A 22,091-nucleotide genomic window follows, 5' to 3' on the forward strand; every position below is an offset into this window, starting at 1 on the left:
GCTAATGTTAGTATGTGACTGGCATGTGGTAAACGTTAGTAAACGATTCGACTACATGTCATTTAACAGCCCCCGACAGACTTAAAAGTGTGAGAGCTGTGTTAAAAAGCACAATATAACAGACACTAGTTACCTTTGTTGCGTGTTCCTTTTTCCAGTGAAGAAAGCTGCAACATGTGCCGTGCTTCTGATGTCTGTGACTAACTTGAGCTAGCATTAGTCCACAAGCTGCAGTCAACATCTGCAGCTACTAGCTCCTCCTCATCCTCAACCCCCAAAGGATGGTTGACACAATCCACTGCCAGACTGAGGACCATTAGAACAAGTTGTGCATAAACACGGATGTTTACCCCCAGTACTTCATCTATAAGCGATGACAGCTACAGTTACATCATCTGAAGGTAGAGCAAAGGTGCGCACACATATTAACGGCATTACCAGTGGGCCGCGGATTAATTTACCTTTGAGAGGTGATGCGGTCACACAGGTGATACTGTGATATGGCAACGATCCGCGAGCCAGCCAATGAGACGTGAGAAACGGATGTAGCAGTTTGTTATTAGTAACATATTAATGCTTACATTAAATTAGCTCCTGTTTTTATGTGAAGAACTTTGTAATTTGTTTTTGAAAAGAGTCATACATGTAAATACAGTTTTTCCCCCTTGCAACTCTTTCACCTTAAATTATCTTAAATGACCTACTTCAGTTCTATTTGAATCTGCAGCATTATTACAAACCACAACTAAAAGCTATGTCATGGTTAATCAATGACTATTCATAAGATCTCTAGCCATGCTCCTGACATCTGTGTAAAGTTTTAAATAAACAGAAGCAACGTAACTGCTTTGTTATCTATGCAAACAAAGGATGTTTGATAAGGAGCATGTGGCATGAGTTGGAGTGGACTAGTGTAGTACTTTGTGTTGCTTACTCAGTCCAACAGTTGGAAATCATGCATGGATTCAGTTGTTAAAGTAAGTTGTAAGATGTTAAAACTGGCAAGTTGTTAAAATAGGCTGAAAGCTGGTGAAGTGAATTGAACAAGACTATATGTTGTAAAACAGTTTCTCTGAAGCCATACTGTACATTCCTCTAGTTCATATGGGTTGAGATTTGGCGCCATCTAGTGATTGTTCCTTTCATGATTCCACCCATTTATTTGGTATGGGGGCTATGATTTGACCATCAGTATTTTCTGCATTTAGGAGGTGAGACCCGTAATAATTCGACCCGTGGACTGTGTGGATGGATCTTATAGGAGGCTTTAGGATTTAGGGGTCATCACATGGACTATATAAAGACTGGGCAACTGGTTATACTGCTTCAGCCGGATTCTTCGTAATGGCATCATTTTACGTGACTAGAAAGAACTATCAAAACTGAATGTTAAAAAATATATATTAATAATAATAGTAAAGTATCCTAAATCGAAATGTTATCCTTTCAAGAATTCTTCCTCTTTCAGCACCATGGACAGTTTCTTTACCTGGCCATCACCAGAGAAACAAAGAGGGAAACACCCACCATGTTAGCCTTCAAAGCAGAGCCTGAACTCTCCAGTAAAAGGGGACATTGGATTTGTCAGGGCTTTTGCTAGGAGAGGCGCGTCAAGGGACTATGGTACCCAGTATAATCTAAGAGGCACATAAACGCTCATTACCGAGCCAGTGTCAAGCCAATCAGCGCGTAAGTTAAGACTTCCTCTCGTTAACTTCAAAATAAAGCATTTTAAACGATGGTGCACTAGTGTAGGCCTAGTGCTTGGGTGTGTTTTAGAGAATAACATTATTGGATGACATTATTTATCAAAACTAAGTAAACCTTCATTTAAATAGAATATGTCAAAGAGAATGTTACAAAGTGCTTTACTGTAAAACCAAGGACCATGATAATCAAACAAATAAATTACAATCAGTGAGGAGCAGCCATTGGATTAGTGGTTTGAGAAGGAGTTTAAATCACAGGGCACTGATTTAGCCTCTTTTCCCACTGCAAGATCCTTGAAGTATCTTGAAGAAAGCCACCTTAATTCAACATAAGGCAACCTCAAAAACCCTAAAGTTGTGCGTTTACCGTATCCTATTCTTCAACCAGACTTCCCCTATACTAGTGTTGAAGTAGGCTACTTGAGTCCAGAGCTCGGACTTGAGTCCAACTCGAGTCCTGATTTTTGGTGACTTGGACTTGAACTCTGACACTGGGGACTTAAGACTCGACTTGGACTTGAGGTTTAGTGACTTCACAACAAAACTGCTCTGTTAATCGATTAAATGTTTGATCAATAAAATGTCAAAAATCTATATTGTAATTATCACATCTCAGGGTTATGTAGCCTATTCATAAAGTTGTAGTTTCATCCAACCAACCATCTAAAACCCAAAGTGACTAATTTTGCCATTGGTTTGGCATTTTTGCTTAAAAAATTACTAAAGCAATCAATTATCAAAATGACTGCAGATCAATTTTCAGTCATCTAATCAACTAACGGTTACAGCTCTACATCATATTAAAGTAGGTAATTATGCTGTTACCTACATTTAACTGTGTCACTGCACGTCCTCATGATGGCATGTTTATGCTTTTATTCTGAAAGCTATGTCTGCAGACTTCCGCTCTTGTTCTAGTTATTTCCCGCAGACTTCACGCAGCTCATTCCAGACCACCAGGCGCACCAGCAGCCCCAGTCTCTGCTGACTCAGTGCCTTACCAGCAGTCCCTCCACCCGAGATACAGCATCCAGAAACCGACGCACACTCCTCCGGTCAACCCGCCCCGGCACCACCGTACAGACATGGCTAAGACCGCAATCGGTGAGTTTTGCACTTGATATTGTGTGTTTTTTGTGTGTTTTTTTCTGAGATAGCGGCTTCGCAGGTTTGAGGATGCTGAGAGGCTGTGGCGACACCCATGGCACAAAAGGATGCAGGGTTGCTGAGAGGGAGCGGCCAAACTCCTTTGCAAGTCACTTCGAAAAAAATGAAGTTTTGCAAAAATGAAGCAGCATTTTCCTCTTCAATCTCATAAAAAAGAGTTTATTTTCCTACGTACAAATGAGTGCTGATCGGAATGAGGTAGTTTAGGATTCAGTTTGCCATTATGAGTGACGCATATTTTTTTAAATCCACTTTAAAGCCAGCGAATTAAATAGAATGAATCCATATCAACACATGAAAGGCGATGTTTTCCCCCCTCACAGCAGCATTTTGTCGATGCCTGCCTGCCGCACCTGCCCCTCACAGCCTGACTCAGAGCCGTGCAGCATAATGCAGCGCCAGCGACCCCACCCAACATCTCCGCTCCCCTTCAAAGCCAGCCAGCCGCTCTCCAGGGTGGGAGATATCTCACCGTGACAAATCTCCTCATCAAAACTGGGCCATCTTATGTAGCTGTTCTGTAAAAGCCAATTGAACTGATTTTTGTGGGTGACCGCTAAAGGCATGGATGAGAGAGAAAGAGAGGAAGAGGGGGAAGAGAGAGAGAGAGAGAGAGAGAGAGAAAAAAAACAGAGCATCCTTATCCAGAATTGCTTTGCAGTCGAGGGAAGAATTTATGACCGGCGATGAAAATGAATGTCGTCTCAGGAATATCAGCCTCCAATCCTGTTAGGACGGTTATTGACTGTAAATGTGGCCTATTATGTTCAATAACTGCATTATTATCAGGCCACAATTGGGGGTTTACAGCATTTGGTCGAAATATATGGAGAAATAAAATGAGATTGCATGTTATGGCAGATGGAAGGCCTTGTATTTTTTGTCAGCCCATGAATTTCCATATCAAGGCACGAACTGTGCAGGCCTATAAACACTAGCTGTGACCTGCAGGCTTTATGAAAAAGAAGCCAAAAGGCTAACCATATAGGAAAGTGTGTTTGTTTTAAGGGGTGTAGTGTCCAGTCGAGGGGATAGTCTGTTTGTTTTCTGGTTGACTGGGCACTTGATGGGTGGAGGGGCACGCAGACAGACAGCAGTAAGGATAAGGGTAAGGCATGGTGTCTGGACACCGGCATCTAAACCCTGACTGTTATATTTATTCCCCTCTCCTCCTCCTCCTCCTCCTCATTCCTCCTCCTCCTCCTCCTCCTCCTCCTCCATGATTTGAGCTGTGGACAGGCAGAATGGGATGGGCAGGAGCAGACACTCAGGGAGAAAGCAGTCATCATGCCAGTCAGCACTCAGCAGGTCGTTGAGTTCATTCAGGTTCCGTGCATTTTATTTACACAAACGATAGCGCACTTGATATTTTAGAAACATCGTCAATCAATTTAATTCTACTTCTACTCCTGAGATGGACAAGCAAAAATACCTCAGGATTCATGGGTAAATGAACATTTACTGCTGTGTTTATGGACTATAAGGCAGAATAAATACCATTGTGTATATGGTTATTTGTGAGTTTTTCTTTTCATTCTTTTTGGGGAGATTCGAGGATAGTATTAAATACAGACGTCCTAAGGGCTCTGCGCTACAAAATGGATCAGCTATTCCCCCAAACAAACTAGTCCTCAGAACCACTCCCGTGTGCATTAAGACCTCTGAGCACTTTTCCTGATCCTTATCATGCAGTCTTGTCATATCCAATTAGGTGTGGTCATTCAGCTGGTGCCCTAAAATCAATTCCTTTGTGCACAGAAACAGAAGCTACTTGGACAATAATACCATATATTAAAAGCAAATAGTCATAGTCCAAATCCAGCTATATTTCTCATCTTAACATCTCTATCACTATTGTCATTATGGGCCATATGCGTAAAGCTCGAAAGTCTCATAATTCATCCTGATTTATTACCGAGTTCCATTGATCAATGCAGCACACCCTCATTACTGGTTCAGATGACTGTTGCTCTTAAAGAGGCTGAGAGGAAGAGGTGACATGAATCCAGCAGTGATGGTAACGCCATATGCTCATAGTCTGTTTGTCATGAGTGAAAATCAACATCTGGGTAAGACAGACATTTCAGCATCCTAGTTTGGCAAATTTGGGTTATTTTATACATTTCAGACTGTGACCTGTTCGCCTTAGATATTTGGCCGGAACATATTTGCGCTTTTAATATTTTGTGACGCAATATCATTCTGCAATTTGAATATAGTGATCTACAGCTGGTTGATTAGTCGATAAACAGAAATTTAACAGGCAATGATTCTGACATTGTTTAATCATTTAAGTCGTTTTTCAAGCAAAGATTGGTTGTCTTATGTCTTATGTCTTATGTGATAATAAACTGAATATCTTTGGATTTCTGGACTGATTGTCAAACAAAACAAGACATTTGAAGACACAACATTGAGCTTTGGGAAACTGTGATGGGTATTTTAGACATTTTATGAACCAAAAGAATGATCAATTAATAGGAAATGATCTTCAGTTGCAGCCCTGAGCTCTTTGGGCGGATACAGGGTAGGGTTTTGCAGAATCATACTACAAGCCCACCACTTCCGAATCGAATGCCTGAACCTGCCCTTGATCATTTGGGTGCCATTACATTTCATTTAATAGCCAATTTTGTTCCAGTAATACCTTCATAATTTCGTGATTATATTGTTGTCGGGTGGCCCTGCAGTAAAGGGCCTGCATGCGCCTAACGCGGATGCCAAGCCCACACTGCTCTGGAGCTATAGATCCGAGGAGGGCAATAAATGCTGTACTGCACAGGGTCATATTTTGTGGGTTGGTCTTAACAGGCAGTTTGCTCATAGCCTTTTCAACAGTGCCTTTCAAATTTTTTTTTTCACTTTGTGCCTTTTCGCCCAAAGTAACTCTATTTTTCAAGCACCATTCTCGGTTTAAATTTTTTATAATGGTGGCGTTTTTAAGACAAGATGAAGGCAGGGAGGAAGAGTGTGGTTGAGAGAAATAAGGCAAGAAACGTACCAAACAGAGGTGTGGTGGTTTGTGCTAATGCAGAATTGAAGCTCCCAAGAGATGCAGAGTGTGTGGGAGAAAAATAGAAAAATAGAGTAAGACGGAGAGGTTGGGACTGAGAGGGAGGATACATCAGCAACAGATGAATCGGGGGCTTGGGGATGCAGAAGGTGCTGGGGAAGAGGGATGCTTGCGGGGGAGGAGGTACAGTAGATATTGATGATCTGTGCTCTTCGGCTGATGGATTGAAAGAGGAAGTGCAGTTTGCTGGCTGCGTGTCTGTGGTCGGGACAGGAGGAGCAGCTCTCTGAGAGCGAGGATGCAGAGCTGACTGGTTGAAACCAGCCTGCTTGAATAGGGTGGAAGCTTTAAAGTGGTGTCATCCCTGTCTGACGTTAGTTTGTTTCAGCTCGTATTCTTATATGGAGAAAAAAAAACACCCGGCCGAAAACTCAGACAACATTTCTGAACAGACGTATTTGGACTTTTCCTGCTGTGGAATGGCAAAGGATGTCATCCAGGATCATTTATCATTTTTATGAGTCTCATCCACAGGGAATGAGCTTATTACCACAGCCATTACAGAAGAAAAAGATATTTTCTCTCAGGGGTAATAAACTTGCAATATCATATTTTTTTCACAGCAGAGAATCTCATATTTTTTTGATTATGGATATAAAAGCAATATCTCAGAGGTTCTGAGTTAGAGAGCTACAGCTCAGTTTAAACTCACAGTGAGTGCTTATCTTCCAAGATAAAGAAATTAAATTTACTCTGATAGATGGTAAAAACCAAGCTTACAGTACTCACCTAAAAAAAAATAAAATAAACAAAGCAACAAATCAACAATTCAATTTATCAACTACTAAATCAGCAGACAGATAATCTGCACAGTCATTTAAAAAAAGAAGAAGAAAAAAACATAGTTCAGCACAGAAAAAGCTGTCACCCGAACTTGGCAACCACTAAACAAGAATCTCTGCTGATCTGCTCCGTAAGCACTTAACCCAAATTACATGCTCCACTGAATTGTTAACTGTTTGAGTCTTGAGCTGTCAAGTGGGGGTGTGTGTGGGAGAAAATGGCTGCTGGGGTCTTGACATATACACAGCACCTAATGAGCGTGTGACAACCCTCAAAAGCTCTCCTCTCCCCCTCTTGTCAGCAGAAATGGTGCGGTCCACTAATTACAAATTAAAGTGCCATCCACCTGAGGTGGCTGCTTCCATTAGGCTGTCCTGGGGGCAGTTCATGGCGGCTGCAAGTCCCTCTGGGAGTTGCCCCCTTGTCCTGGTTCTTAATCCTCCTGTCTGTGGTTTCTGTTTATATCAGAAAGGTGTTAGCATGCTAATCAGCCCCACCCAAATATCCAAGCGTTCCCTCTCTCCATCTTCCTCCACCCACTCTTTCGTCATCGACAGTTCTTTCATCTGAGAAATATCTCTTACTTTTCTGTTTCTCTACCAAACTCCACCATTATCTCCTTTCCTACTCAACCCCTCTCTCCTTTCTTCCATGCTCTCACCCTCTCCCGCTACCTCCTCAGGGAAGGGGTTAACAAGGGCATCAGAGAGTAGTGCGAGCTACATCTGAGAGTTGATCACATTACTGTGGCGTCTGCCAGTCTGCAGGGCAGAAAGTGAGACACAGAGAGGAGAAGAAGAAGAGAGAGTGAGCGGGGAATAAGAGTAAGGAAGAGGATTTGGATCAATCACACTGAACACTGTACCCCACCATGGAGAGGCTCTTTCACAGTAAATCTCATTTCTGGCTTTGCAGCTGTAAGCTTTCTGCAAATCATGAATCAATCAATGTGGCACATTTCAGCCCTGCAGGCCTTGTGTGCTCTGGGTGATGAATTATGCCATACTATGACAGTTGGCATGCAAATCTGCACCATGAGGCAGTGTACCTTGATAGAACCCATCAGCCATGTACAAAAGCAAAACATTTCACAGGCTGCAGCGTGTTGCAGATATTTTTGCCGTTCTCCCTGCAGGGACTTGAGGCTCACATTACAAAGTAGTAGCAGCCAAATACACAGGAATAAAAAAATCAAGGTGAGACAAGGTTGGTTGTTCTTTTCTTTTCCTTTTTTTTTCTGTCTGCCCTTTGGAGCATTTTGTCCCGCCCTATTGAGCAGGTTGCCAAATACAGCCAGTATGATTTTTGGTGCCAGCTTTGATTCAGTGTTATTAACTTTTTGGACCATAAATGGACCATGGGATGGACAGTCATATTGCTGTGTTATGCTGATAAGCTAAACCCTTGGCTAATAGCCTGTATACATAAGCCACAGACAAAGAAGATAAGAAACAGCCCAAAGATTGTCACAGCATCCAACCTAAACCCTCTTTGCTTTTCAAATTACCTGAAAAGCATAAAACTAATCTCTGATGTTTTTTAGCAGTTAGCCAGAGAATGGCTGAGAGGCAATAGGGCGTTGGTCTGGCTACGTTAATAAATAATAGGCCGAAATGAAAAGCATAGCTAATGATGTGCGGAGAATCCTGTAGGGACGGCAGCATCTTGGCTGGTGGGGAAATTAGGCCAAGTAAGGACACAACCATCCTGCTCCCCTCGTGGTGCAGTGAAAACAAAGGCCACAAAATCTCCACAAAACCTAAGGCAGTTCAGCTCCACCAGACATCCTTTGATGAGGCGGTTTTTTGGGGGGGAAAATGTGATGAATAAATATTCCTCTAAAAATCTTGATCAAGGACCTCCTGTGGAGGTGGAAGTAGGTTAATGATGTTTCATATTTTTGTATGTTAGTGGGTTAATGATGTCTCATCTTTGAACATGTACGTTAGCAGTTGCGCTGGTTTACACGCAGCTGTTTATGTGCAACAAACTTACACACAGTCGTGTTTCAATTTATTCCCTCAGCTTACAAAGAGAAGATGAAGGAGATTTCAGTTCTCTCTCTCATCTGCTCTTGTCTGTACCCTGAGACCCGAAAAAACATCATGGGTGACTTTGACGGTACGTGGCAATCAGACTTTTCATCTTCTTTATGAAACATGCTTGAATGAAAAATCATACTTAGGCTTTCTTTATTTGTTTCTCATTGATGTGCACGCACACATGCAGACATGGACATAAAGCCCATTAACAAGCGCGCCTCAGGCCAGGCCTTTGAGGTCATCCTGAAGCCGTCCTCCCCCGTGTCTGATGCTGCCCACTGCATCACCAACCCCCCGAAGAGGGACATTTCCCTGGAGGACATCCAGAAGAAACTGGAGGCAGCTGAGGACCGGAGGAGAGTAAGGATGTTTCCAATCATTTTCATTGTACCCAGCTGCCACATGTCACTTTGTTTCAGTGAGGGCCAAGAGCCACGAAATCTGTAATCAACCTTTCTGTGATACCAAAACACAACCATTATGACCTTCCACGGTTACACAATATTACTGGAATACTTGACTTCCCTTGACACCTAGTTTGATGTCTGGTTGTTTGGTCAATCGTGCGTCACATTGACTACTGCAACTGCCACGAAAAATCTAACCCGACACTGGCTAATTCCTGCATATCATTGATTCGAACGTCAATACAGTCAGTCCCCCAGCTGACAAATCCAGCAGCCCACCAACAAATCAATCACCTAATCAATAACAAAGATTTTATAACACCAGATGTCCAATACTGTAGGTCGAACATACAGTATATTATATAAATTGTAGTACATGCCGTGAGAGGATGAGGATGGTAAGGAGAGAAATTCTGTTACATCCATATATTTAATGTGTTGAACCACCTCTGACTCATGCTTCAATTTTAGGAAAAATCGATGAATAGTATTTTGGTAAATCACTGTCTCGCTATCGACACCTTTCTCCCTGACTCATTCTCTCTGCTGCCTGTCCCTCGTCCTCCTCCTCCTCTTCCTCCTCCAGTCCCAGGAGGCGCAGGTACTTCGGGCCCTGGCTGAGAAACGGGAGCACGAGCGTGACGTGCTGCTGAAGGCCATGGAGGAGAACAGCAACTTCAGCCGCATGGCTGAGGAGAAGCTCCAGCTGAAGATGGAGCAGATCGAGGAGAACCGGATGGCCTACCTGGCTGCCATAATGGAGCGCCTGCAGGAGAAGGTGAGGAGCCAGACTTTAGATTTACTGAAGATATAAATCCAAATCCCATTTCCCCATACGATTTTGACCCAACACGAAAGACACAAAATATATTTACATTTTTATTCAATTAGTTAACTGTTAAATTATGTTTGTTAGGTTAATTTAGTACAGTCTAAATTCTATTTTAAAGCCATTTAACTCACAACAAATTAAAATTCTGGTGGTGCAATAAAAAAAACCTCTTTACATGTCATTAGTTGTTTGTCTTATACAACAAACCGGAGACTATGAAATATCCAGTAGGTGATTTAACTTTTAATTATAGAATGTAAACTCCCTCAAGGTTACTAAACCCACCAAGGTCCTGAAAAATATGCTGTGTCACATCAGTGTGATATCAGTGTCCTCAATGGTGCTATAGCCCTGGACTGAGTGGCACCACCTACTTGTAAATCCAGTACTAGCGTCTAAATTCTTACAAGTTTTAAACTAGCAATTTTATAAATCAGGTGTTTTTAACATCGCAAACTGTAACATAACCTCCTAATAACCAATTTAGAGAGCCAAACAATACAACTTAACTGACAATCCTTTGTTAATGTGTGACTTTTGTATTCGACCAAATCAGTTAGTGGTATTCATGCCATTTAGAATGAGAGGGAAATATCCAATTACTAAATACTAAAATAACTGACATTTTTTAATCAGTCATTTCGTCTGATGTTTTGTAATCTGAGGGAGATATTGTTTGTGAAATTGAATTAAAATCTTTCCACTTCACATCATTATTAACCAGTATTTTGATCAAACGTTTGGTCGGATATGTCGACTTTATTTCACTACCTCTTGAATGCGTCACTCTGAAGAGTCATATGTTAGCTTTGTTGGTTCAGTTAGCTACTCACGCAACAGTTACAGTGGATTTAATAGCAATAGTATATGTGGTAAAACACTTTTTTTATTTTGTAATGTGTAGTTTTAACGAGGTTAAATTTGACCTTAGGGAGTGATATGGATAAACCATCTGATGAAGATGGGGGACAGGTGGGAGGAGAGTAAGGGACATTTTGAAAAAGTGACACAGGAATGATAGAAAAAAAAATGATGAAATGAAGATGAGAAAGACGAGGGTAAGGAGGGCTGATACATCTGCTAGCAATTAGTTGTTTGGTGCAGTCCAGTGCCTGGAGGGTGGGAGAGAGGAAGAGGAAGAAGAAGAGAGAGGAGCTTCGGGGTGGACAGGAGGACAGGCAGAAAAAGAAAATGAAGGAACTCGTCACTGCAAAGGTCAAAGAAGAGAAATGGTGCAGTGAGCAAGAAAAAAACGTCAGGAGAGGGCCGGCAGCAGGAAAAAAAAAAACATGACATCCTCAATGTGTGTCTTTGTGTTTTTGCCAGGAGAGGCATGCTCAGGAGGTGCGCAGGAACAAGGAGTTGAAAGAAGAGTTGACAGCGTGAGAAACCCCAACTGGTTCTACGTCCCACCTCAAACCCCACCCCCCCATCACCACCCCTGACCCTGAGGAACACCCCTCCCCCCTCCCACCACCTTATCCCACATTTCCCCACCTACGCCATACTCCCCCCATACTACTATGAAACTACCACAGCCTGAGACACCACCCCGAGACAGTGGGAGGTTCAAACGGGGTTGGGGGTGGAAAACAAAAAAGCGAAAATGATTTACAAAAAAAAAAAAGAAAGAAAATTAATGTCTCCCGCCCACTCTTCCCAAAAAAAGAATGTTTTTGCTCTTGTTTCAAATGAGAAGAAAAATCAAATTGACAAGTGACAGTGGGTATTGGTTTTTTGTAAATACTTCTTTTTTTGTTATATACAGTACGATACAAGCAGCAAAAGTATTGATTGCAGTGTGCCATTTTTATATATAAGTTTCCTCTCCCTGCATATATATGGATGTAATAATTTGTTCATTTTCATGTTTTTTTATGTTTGTTCATTTCAGCCTGAGAATCTTTTTTTTCTCTTGTGTGGTAACAGGCTTAGGTGTTTGTTGTGAGTTTGCCAGCTAGCTGATGTTTGCTGTGACTGCTTGCGTCCTCACAAGCGTTGCATCCTGGCTCCCTTCCCTCGTCCCTTCTAGTGGGCACTTACTCATTTGACCCCCCAGATCTGGAAGCAAAAATTGGATTTGTGTTTGGTGATTTTCCATCCACTTTATGCCAATGTTCCAATTAGCGAGGGACGTGTGCAGGAAAGTTGGCAGAAGGAAAGGGGACAGTTTGCGTTTTTGTGGGGACCGCAAGCCGTCGCTGCACATCCACTCCTGTGAGGTAGATGGTGACTGTACCACAGGAGAACACTATAGCATTTAATGAGCCCATCCTCATCCTCCTTCCCTCCGTCTGCAGCCTCTTCATCTCTCCACGTATATACATACTGTAGAAGCACTCACTCACACGCTCTCCACATGGGCAGGCATTTAGCCAATCACAGCACAGAGCTCAGGAGGAGCTCGCTAAACTCTGTCCATCTGGCACCGGAAAGCTCAAATAACATCCCTGACCAATGGCGGGCCTCTTATATTCCTCAAAAACAAACTTCCAATCACGTTCCAATCACATATTACTGTAATATATAACACAACTGAGGTTAAAGTGCATCCTAAGAAAGTGCAAAATACTTCACCTGAGATCAGACTTGTTACTGTGAATCTTACACTGGAGAAAATACAAATAAGTTCCACCTTCCTCCATTTCATAGAGGCTAGAGTAGTGCTCAAGATCATCAGCACCTACTGGAATCATTGCACTTCACTCCAAGACACTGTCAATGCCACTGAAAGGCTGGCACAAGAAAGATATTTAAGCCATAACAGGTATCACTGCAACAACGATTCATGAACACAGTATTTCCATCTGTAAAGGTGTATATGAGTGTATTAAAGTATCAGAGTAACCAGGGGTGTTGAAGCCTGAGGTTGAACCCTGTCGGTCACACACGCACGGTTGGCCCATAGGTGTGTGTGTGAGTGTGTGTGTGTATTTCAGAAAGGGCGGGTCGATAACCGAACGTTTGTGCCATGTGAAGTATAAACCAACACCGTCACAGTGTGTAACAACTGTTCACCACAGACAGTGACTATCCTGCCTGCCTCTCTCTCTCTCTCCTCTGTCCATTTGTGTGTTTCCCCCCTCTCCACATATATCTTTGTGAGCAAGCAGTGGTTAATAAAGATTTGGGGTTCAGTGAATGAAACTTGTCTGGAGAGTGACTTCTTTCACATACTGTTCATGTAGTGCCACTTGATTTACTTGACAAACTTGACAAATATATACAGTACCTTTAACAATATATCAGATTATATTGAGGCACAAGTGACCATATTATAGGGATGAAACTAATGATTGTTTCATTATAGATTAATGTCTCTTTTTAATGATTAATCATTTATTCATTTGGTCTGTAAAAGAAACATCAGAAAACAATGAAACATGCCCATTATAATCCCCCAGGGCCCAAGTTTAAATCTTTAAATTAACAAATTTTAAAAAATGATTCAATTAAAGAGGACCTATAGTGCTTTTCTGAGTTTTTCCTTACCTATAGTTTTTACATAGGTTTTTGTGCATGTAAATGGTCTACAGAGTCACAAGGATCAAAGTTTACACCAAAGGGAGTAACTCTGACAGGGTAAAAACCCAATTTTCTCTTTTGTATGAAACGCCTCGTTGGGGGTCAAAACATTCCTTCCTGGTCCTATTGAAGTCAATACATCTCTTGGTGCTGCCCACCTGCAAACTTGGCATGCCCCCACATAAGGCACAGCCATTACTTATAATAAAGACTTTTCTTTAGTTTTGTAGCCATGCCGCAGAAGCGATGTTCTCAATTACCGCGACCTGATCACCCTAGTAAGAAGCAGTATAGCAATGATATAAATGCTTAAACATTTGTCAGTATTGACATGCTGTACCTTGTTAGCTCAGATAAATTATCCATAATTTAACCGTTCATTTTTCAGTAACTATATGCACTAAAGTTTAATTCATTCAGATTCACCAGCATCATAAACCAGCCGGCGGTGAAGCGGTGGAGACTCCCTACCTGTGGCCTGTCTGTCTGATCCTCCATTATTTATATTGCCTTAGTCCGGAAGTGTCCACACATAAAAAAAAATCAAACAGATCTTGCATAAAAGTATTCCAAGTTATGAATATTGTCCCAAAGTCTTTGCAGGCAGCATCTTCATTCACAGCGCTGGTCATATTTCTTCCTCCTTCCGGCTGCGGGACGGTGGGTACGCTTGTTTTCTGCTCCAGTCCAGCTTGTGAAGGTGGATCAGGTATATCATCTTCCGGTTCAAAACCGGACCCTCGCCCAAAACTATAAGGCACAACCGAAACCACCACAACCGTTTGTTTACACAAGACATGCGGAACTTATCGTTGCCATGGTAGTTGCCCCTTCAGGGGGAGGAGGGGTGCCTTAAAGAGCCCTGAGCCCAAACAGAGCATTTTAAACAGAGTGGATAGAGTACAGTATAAAATGTACAGAAAAAAAAGAAAAATAATGTCTTTTCAGAACACTGAAGCATGTAGCCTAAATCTATTTTAGTTGACACCAAGTATGAAATGATAAACACTAAAAATGGCCATAATAGGTCCCCTTAAACCTTTTTCATGGCAGACATTTTTACGAGTCATGGCACAATTTATTTAGCTCTTTTCAGGACACTTGCCATTGTTGACGATGGCTGACTGTTTTGGCTGAGAGAGCCGCTGTTATCGTATCAATTACATCTGTGCTTTCCCCTGCTATGACAAGTCAAAATATCTGTTGTGAAACAGACCCATTCACAGTGATTGGAAAATTAGAAAAACAGTCTTTAACCAGTGAATCCTTGTGATAAATGACTTACAAAATTAATAAAATATCACAATTACTCTTGATTAATTTTCACTCAGTTGAGTGATCTATCAATAATCAACTTATTATTTCACAAATCATTTCGACTGCAAATAGTATGCAGCCATTTAATCACATTTACAGGGTGGCATCTTTTTGATTAGAACATGCTGACAGAAGAAGAATAAAGAGTTTTTATTCTTCTACTTCACCACATTTCAGTACTTTTTAATCCACTACATTTATGTAATAGTTACTAGTTATTAATTTTCTATACAAAACATACAGTATGACCAGTTTATAAAAGATTAAAAACGCAACAGTGAATAAAATTAGCTCCACCTTTATAAATTACAACATTAGAATGCTGCTTACAAGTTAATAAATCAATAACAATAATAATAATCCAGTGAAAATATACATATACTGTATATGTGCCATTGTGCATTATTCATACATTTAAGTAAATTTAATATTGAGTGTTGTTACATTGAGTTACTGCTACTTTTACTTAACATACTTCTATGGACCTTCAGTTTTCCTGTTCCACAATCTCCAAAGTTGAAGTACCACTTATGACCAGTTGAGGGAGACAAAAGACAAGTTGTCTTCACTGAAAATGTGATTGACCTTGGGGTTTTGGCTGCAGTGAAGCTTACATCACTACCTGGCCCTGTATCATCCTCAGTAATAGAGGAAAGGTCCAGGGGAATGGCGAAAGAGATCAAAGGGGAAAGACAGAGACAAACAGATGAAAGAGGGAGGGACATTTTGGCGAGTGAGTGAAATTTTGGTCCAGCAGACGAAGAGACGGCGTGTAGGAGCTGAGAACAGAAGGTGCAGCTGGTGCAAGCTGAAACGATGGCAAAGAGACAAAACTGTTCTCTGCACACTTCCTTTCTCACAGTTTCTGAGTCCCTCTCTCCTGCTCTCTCCTTTGGCCTCCCTCTTCTTTTTCTCTCTTCCCTCCATCTCCTACTCTATGCTCAATCACTCCTTCCTTTCCTTCTTCATCCTCTTCCAACCTTCCCTCCCTCCCTCTTTCCTCCTCCTCTAGTTCCCACGGAGCGCATGGGGCCAGCCGGGCTGCTATTGTCCAGGATATCCCCTCCTTGTTAATGGTTTCCTGTGCACACACAGAGGGCTGCTGAGAGAAACAAGCAGCCTCATCTGATACCAGGCGTCGCCACGTACCGCAAGCGTACACACACACATACACACACACACACATACACACAGAGTAGTGGGCTCGTTGTTTCCACGTAAATAAACCTATCACCACTTTATGAAAACGCTCTAATTGTGTGCGTTTATTTGCCTCTTTATATGAAGAAAAANACACACACACACACATACACAAACATACACACATGAAAACAACTGCAGGCACATATGGTACATGGACACAGAAATACACTCATACCCATGCGCACTTTTTGAACAAACAGACATGCAGATGCACACATAAAAACACACTGATAAAGCCACAGGTGATGTATCAGAAGTCTTTTATTACAGGGAAGTTGTCATTACCACCAGCAACAACTTTGAGAAGCTGAAAATCTGACTTGTCAGTGCTCGCTTGTGTTTTGTACAACCATAAAATATACAAACTCACAGTGAGGTTTATCAGGAGAGCCACAAATATCAGGGGGAAACGATGAGTTGGCATTTCTAAATGTCTCTAAAGACAATAATGATTAAAAAAAACTGAACTGTGTGTCCTTGTTTTACTGCAACTGCTTTAATGGATAAAGCATGACTCCCTCTTGGTAAATACTGATTGACAATGCTGCTCTGCTGAGCAAACACAAGAGACAAGGTCATAAAAACACCATTTACATGAGAAAAAACTAGAAAAGCTGGTAAAAACTGGTAAAACATATGTGAAGCTTGGATTGTTAAAGACAGAATTTACTGTAGAGAGGAAGCATAACTTGAGGAAGTAAGCTTAAACAATAGAGCACCATATGAACATCAAGAGGTTGTGGGTAAATCACGGTTAAGTTTATTTCAACCAAGCTGGTAGCTAACTTCTGTTCCCAGTATTTAGTCAAACAAACACCTGGTTTCGGTTATTCCACCCCATAAAATGCTGTAAAAAGGGGGTGACTCTCCACCACTTCGAGCCCTCCTTTCACACCACCCTCTCTGTGTAACCAGGGCATCAACACTGGGTGTTTCAGCTCAGGGGGAAAACAAAGGGGGGACAGTTTCGCCCAGGAACTTGACGGACGGCAACTGCTTGACCATCTGGAAAAGCCATTCCTGATAGGCTGACAACAGTGGGTGAAAACTTCTAAAGGGGTGGGCAGGAACACAGACCAATCAACACAATAAATCACTCTTGCTGCTTTTTAGTCGTGGTCTCCCTCCTCACTGTTTTCTCTTCTATACAAAACACAATACGTTAGCAAGAAAATAAAAATCCTATAGCTAGGTATATCCTCTGTGGGATGTCAACATCATAGAAAAAATAGTACTTTCTTAGCAGGGAAAATAAAAAGTCTTGTCCTTGAAAGTCCAGCTCAGCTGGGTAGTGAGGTGAGTCTATATGTAGATTGTGTTGAGGTGCTCACTTCAGTCAGAAAGCTCCTATCTCCATACCCCAGGGTCTGTAGGGTTTCCCCACACTGGATGTTGGGGCTGGGGGGCTGATGGTGGTGGTGGGGGAGATGATGGGGAAGGCACTGAAGGGGAAGGGGAACGCCGAGAGGGAGGAGAGGAGAGGAGGGGAGAGCTTGGACGCTGACGAGGGAACCAAGGCGGGGTGCAGGACGGTGGTAGGAGTGGCAGTCGTTGGGGGGACCCGGATCGGGCCTTGGTCTGAGTGGGGGGTGGCGCTGGTGCTGCGCCTGCCTGGGACGTGAGTCTCTGCAGCCGACGAAGATGCTGACGAGGAGGAGGAGGAGGACGTGGATGAAGTGGATGCAGACGACAGAGGAGTCTGTGGGCTGCTAGTGGCGCTGCGGGGTAAAGGTGCCAAAGGTGCCCCCTGTTGGTGCTGGAGGAGGAGGGGGTGGGTGAGGTGTGCAGGGGGAGATCCAAATGCAGAACCCCACGCCAGGTGACTCAGGCCAGAGTGAGCCTCCCGCTGACTGGCGTAGTTGTTCAGGTGGGAGACCAGACGGATCCGCAGAGGGTCTGTGCTGTCCAAGCCTTCGATTATACTCAGATAGCGGGCCGTCTCAGCCAGACACTCCCTGAAGCCCAAACCACGGTAGTCCATTGCCAGGGCATGGGCGTCAAAGTAACCTGAGGGCAGAGCAAGAAGACAGCTGGTTAGTTCATATGTCAGCTGATCTGCAAAAACAAGTTTGTCCGGAGCTGTAGGAGCTTTGTCTGACATGAATCAATGCTCTCTTGGCTTTAGAAGTGTGAGAGAGTAAATAACCAGTCAAAATAAAACAGGTTTTATTTGCCAGGTCTGTTGGAAAAATTTAAATATTCAATCTTAACATTTTCCTTATTTCTCCTTTATAAACGTATTTCTTAATTTTTCAAGGAAACTAAACATTGTATTTGATGTCCAGTTTTTGCCCTCAGTGTGATAATGCAACAAGTGAAAGTTGTTTTTCTGTAACTGTCAATGAATCCCAGACATTTACCTTTGCCTCCAGCAGCATGAAGCATCTTCAGATGATCAACAGTCATCTGCAAAATCTCTGCTTTCTCCAGTTTGGCTGAGCCCTTCAATGTGGGGGAGACAAATAGGAGCAGTTTATATATAAATAAACCGAAAGAGCATAAATGAACAAAGTGGTTTCGTGTCGTTTTGGAACTGTGTAGGCTATAAGTGATGTTGGAGCTGTGTTGCCTGTTTCTTACCTGTTTCTCGTAGGCGCTGGGGACCAGCCTGCGGAGCTCGCTCAGACTGTTGTTGATCCTGTCCCGGCGCCGTTTCTCAATGATCTGAAGAGACAGAACACACGTCATTTAGTTATTCGCAGAAATGTGACAAAATCTGGAGACATCATTCACAAGATTTCCAACTGCACAGATGTATTTTTATATAAGATTCACTTACTCCTCGACGTCTTTTCCTCGCCTGCACCTGAGTGGATGTAGTGGGAGACATGGATCCGAGAGGAGAGCTCATATTCCTTAATGGAGATGAAACAGTGAGGGGTCAGTCTACTCATTGACTTATTTTTTTTTTTTTTTTACATTTACAATATAAGTAAAATAGTCTAGAATATTTTTCACAACCTTCGTTCTTCCACTTCACGCGATCCACCTAACCTGTTAATCACATAAAAAGAGCAATTCAACTTTATACTTACCCATTTCTCATCTGCCTCTCCCTTCTCCACTTCAATAGTCTCATTTCCAGCTCGCTTCCGAGAGCTAAATCGTGATTCCCTATTTCATTTTTGAATCCGTCCACAATCAGTCCTTCTATGTCTGCTTTCACCTGTTGCCCATAACCGTGCGTCTGTCCAGGTTTGCCCAGAGCGCCTGCCGTTTGAAACGCGCAGCTTATCCCACTTCATTTCAACGCCTGCTCCCGCCAACAGCGACTCGGACAATCCCACCCAATCACGAACCGGCCGTGGGTTAGTGACAGCACAAGTTCGCCCAAGCACATCCAAGTGCGCTTTGACCAATCTCGATAGAGAAAAACTAGAAGACATCTCACTCTGTGTATTTCTGGAGCGTTGGAATGATAATTTAAAATCTAGCTACATGTCATTGACGTTTTGGCCTCGTGTATCTCATCATGAAAACATTCATTTTATTGAGAACCTAAACACAACTACACCAGCCTACAACAATATTGCTTTTGTTCTGTGATAATTTAAAAACAAAAAAAATCTTGACACATTCACTGGGTCCACATCTGCAGCTGTCCTGAGATTTTCATATTTCATACTTCACTTCGTTCGAGCATTTCAGACTTCTTGTCTTTGTCTTGGTAACAAAAAATTGAGATTTAAAATATGATTGATGCCCTAGAAGCAGCAAGCTTGAGAGGGCTCCACCTGCTACGAAGATCATGCAGCCTACTACGAATAAAAAAAAAAAAAACTGCACTACTTGCGTGGACCACTATTATACCGTTTACAAACTAGCATAGTTACCCGTTTCCGGAGTCATGAACTCCACTTCTCGAACTCTTTTAAATGTCTTAGAATCCTTATTGACTCTGTGTATGTTTTGAGTGACTGCATCTTCCAAACCATAGAGGATCTTCGGAAAGAAACTTTGACCAGCGTCCAATGGACTTTCCGGTCCCTGACTGCCCCCACACCACCCTTCCTCCCCTCCCTCCCTCCCCCGCCCCCGCCCCCTCCTCCCCCGTGTGTGTCCCGGTGGTGATGAGGAGTGGCTGGCCGGCTGTCAGCACGCGCTGGCCGTGGGAAAGTTCCCTAACCGGCGCTGATAACCAATCAGAGGCCGACGGCCGTCTCCGGCGCTGGAATGAATGGAGCAATTGGTCGGGGCGACGGGCGGTCTGCGAGCGAGCGTGTGAACCTGTAATCCAATACTAACTCAGCCCGAGAGGAGAGACAGGGAGCACTGCCGCAACCAGAGGAAGCCACCGAGTCTAATCTTACCCCACAGAGAGACCTCATGCACGGTAAAGACGCTGTGGGGACTTCAAGGACTTTGTGAGCGCGCTCAACAAAAGACCATAATGCAATCAAAGCCGTCCTCTTCCCTTCTCCCCGGAGTTTCCACATCATCACCACCACAAGACTGGTGGCTCCTATAATGGTCACACTCCCCAAATAATTTGACAGAGCTGCTGGTGTATGTTTGTATACACGGAGAGCTCATGTTACTGCATGTGGAGCAGGAGCTCTTCAGTGGAGGGTCTCCTGCAGGGGCTGAACGGTGGCATATTCAAACAGCACACTGCCATTTAATAGAATGAGATGAGCTGCTATATACAGTGCAATTTTGGGGTACTTGTAGATCAGTTCAGTATTTCCATTTTATGTTACTTTTACTTTCTGCTTCAATGCAGGCAAATATTGGAGTACTCTTTACTCCACTATATTCACAAGTAGATTTTGGGATCATGATTTCATAATAACATAAATGATCCATTTACAAAATATAGCCTAATATATTGGTAAACATTAATCCATTCAAAAGCACATATAGTTGAGTTTACCTCGACCAAGTACTGTTACTTTTTTTAAATTTTGAATGCAAGAATGTAATGGAGTATTTTGATAATATGGTATTGCTACTTTTACTTTAAGTAAATGTCTGTCTGTCTTCATGTGCAAATATCAATTTAACAAAGACGCTCAGACATGACATCTATGATCTATATGATATAAGAGGTCTATATTGACTAGAACTTCGCTGTTTATCCCACAATGTTTAAATATAATAACTTATCATACAATGGTAATATACAGAAATATACCTTGTCACTAAGAGTTTTATGTCTGTTTCTGCAGGGAAAGAACCTACAATCAAAAAGAAGTTTACATAATTAATACATAAAATTAAAACATTATTTAAATCAAATTTACTGTTACTTGTTGAGCAAGATGTTAGTAATATAAAATATATATTAAAAGCCAATTCAATTAACAAAAAAAGGTGGTTTCATTTCAAAGACATTGGCTTGTTAGCATTGTCCTCATTGTTTGCAAACCACTTGTTACTGGCAGCACGCTGACTTTTGTCCAACTTTACAAATCTGTCTGAAAGGAAAAACTATGTTTCATAATATCACTGAAGGTCACTTTAAAAAAAAAAGAAAAAAAGTCACAACTTAATGCATCCTGTGAAACATCCCCTCCAGCAACAAAACTGAAAATGAGACAAGGAAATATGCACTTTGTACATGTAATTGAGGAAACATAAAACCATGACTCATCAGACATGAGAAACATTATTGCAATATGAATTAAATACACCGTCATTCATTTCGTGAGGCCATTTTTTATCGTGCACTAACAAAGATTAAACAGAAAACACTAAATTAGGGATGTCAGTACTAAAATACACACACACACACACACACACACACACACACACACACACACACACACACACACACACACACGTAGTAATATGGCGATCCTTATCAGTGGGAGCCGAAAGCAACCAAAGGCATAATGGTCATCACAGAGAGAGGAGGCTGCCTCTTTTGGTTCATATGAATGAGAGGAAGCACTTAGGGCTGTTTTCATCCTATTGTTGTTGTACAAGGCTGTGCTTACAGCAGGACAGACACACAGATGCACTCGCCAATTCATCGAAAGGGTTCACTGGTGATCTGTGTGTGTGTGTGTGTGTGTGTGTGTGTGTGTGTGT

At 42.3% G+C, this 22,091-nt stretch overlaps 3 protein-coding genes across 4 annotated transcripts in view; 1 reads left to right on the plus strand and 2 right to left on the minus strand.

Annotated features, from left to right (window-relative positions):
- The window catches only part of LOC111223494 (Y+L amino acid transporter 2-like), a 28,591-nt gene extending 14,537 nt beyond the window's left edge, over positions 1-14,054 (minus strand). Inside the window, exon 1 of one of the 2 annotated variants that reach the window (XM_022747663.1) lies at positions 14,010-14,054. The gene's annotated coding sequence lies outside the window, so the exon portion shown is untranslated. Of the gene's footprint in view, positions 1-133; positions 276-14,009 lie in introns of those variants that run through there. The other variant, XM_022747662.1, reaches the window with a different exon arrangement.
- stmn2 (stathmin 2) lies at positions 2,666-13,160 on the plus strand. Its single transcript, XM_022747664.1, has 5 exons — positions 2,666-2,813; positions 8,758-8,853; positions 8,962-9,134; positions 9,768-9,959; positions 11,340-13,160. Exons 1-5 carry the CDS (start codon positions 2,795-2,797, stop codon positions 11,397-11,399), a joined length of 540 nt encoding a protein of 179 aa, XP_022603385.1. The 5' UTR covers positions 2,666-2,794; the 3' UTR covers positions 11,400-13,160.
- A 2,254-nt stretch (positions 14,055-16,308) lies between the features above and the next one.
- hey1 (hes related family bHLH transcription factor with YRPW motif 1) overlaps positions 16,309-22,091 on the minus strand; it is a 7,034-nt gene continuing 1,251 nt past the window's right edge. The window contains exons 2-5 of the mRNA XM_022747335.1: positions 18,838-18,913; positions 18,639-18,722; positions 18,419-18,500; positions 16,309-18,065 (exon numbers count right to left, since the gene is read on the minus strand). Of these exons, the coding sequence (XP_022603056.1) occupies positions 17,395-18,065; positions 18,419-18,500; positions 18,639-18,722; positions 18,838-18,913 (913 nt within the window). The 3' untranslated portion in view covers positions 16,309-17,394. The remainder of the gene's footprint in view (positions 18,066-18,418; positions 18,501-18,638; positions 18,723-18,837; positions 18,914-22,091) is intronic.

Source organism: Seriola dumerili, unplaced genomic scaffold (genome assembly GCF_002260705.1).
Source record: "Seriola dumerili isolate Sdu_G_001 unplaced genomic scaffold, Sdu_1.0 BDQW01000110.1, whole genome shotgun sequence".
In the NCBI taxonomy this organism is placed as follows: domain Eukaryota; kingdom Metazoa; phylum Chordata; class Actinopteri; order Carangiformes; family Carangidae; genus Seriola; species Seriola dumerili.

Coding starts and splice junctions, on each gene's coding strand:
- stmn2 (XM_022747664.1), top strand. Junction 8,854..8,961: donor CATCATGGGTGACTTTGACG/GTACGTGGCAAT, acceptor GCACACATGCAG/ACATGGACATAAAGCCCATT. Junction 9,960..11,339: donor TGGAGCGCCTGCAGGAGAAG/GTGAGGAGCCAG, acceptor TGTTTTTGCCAG/GAGAGGCATGCTCAGGAGGT.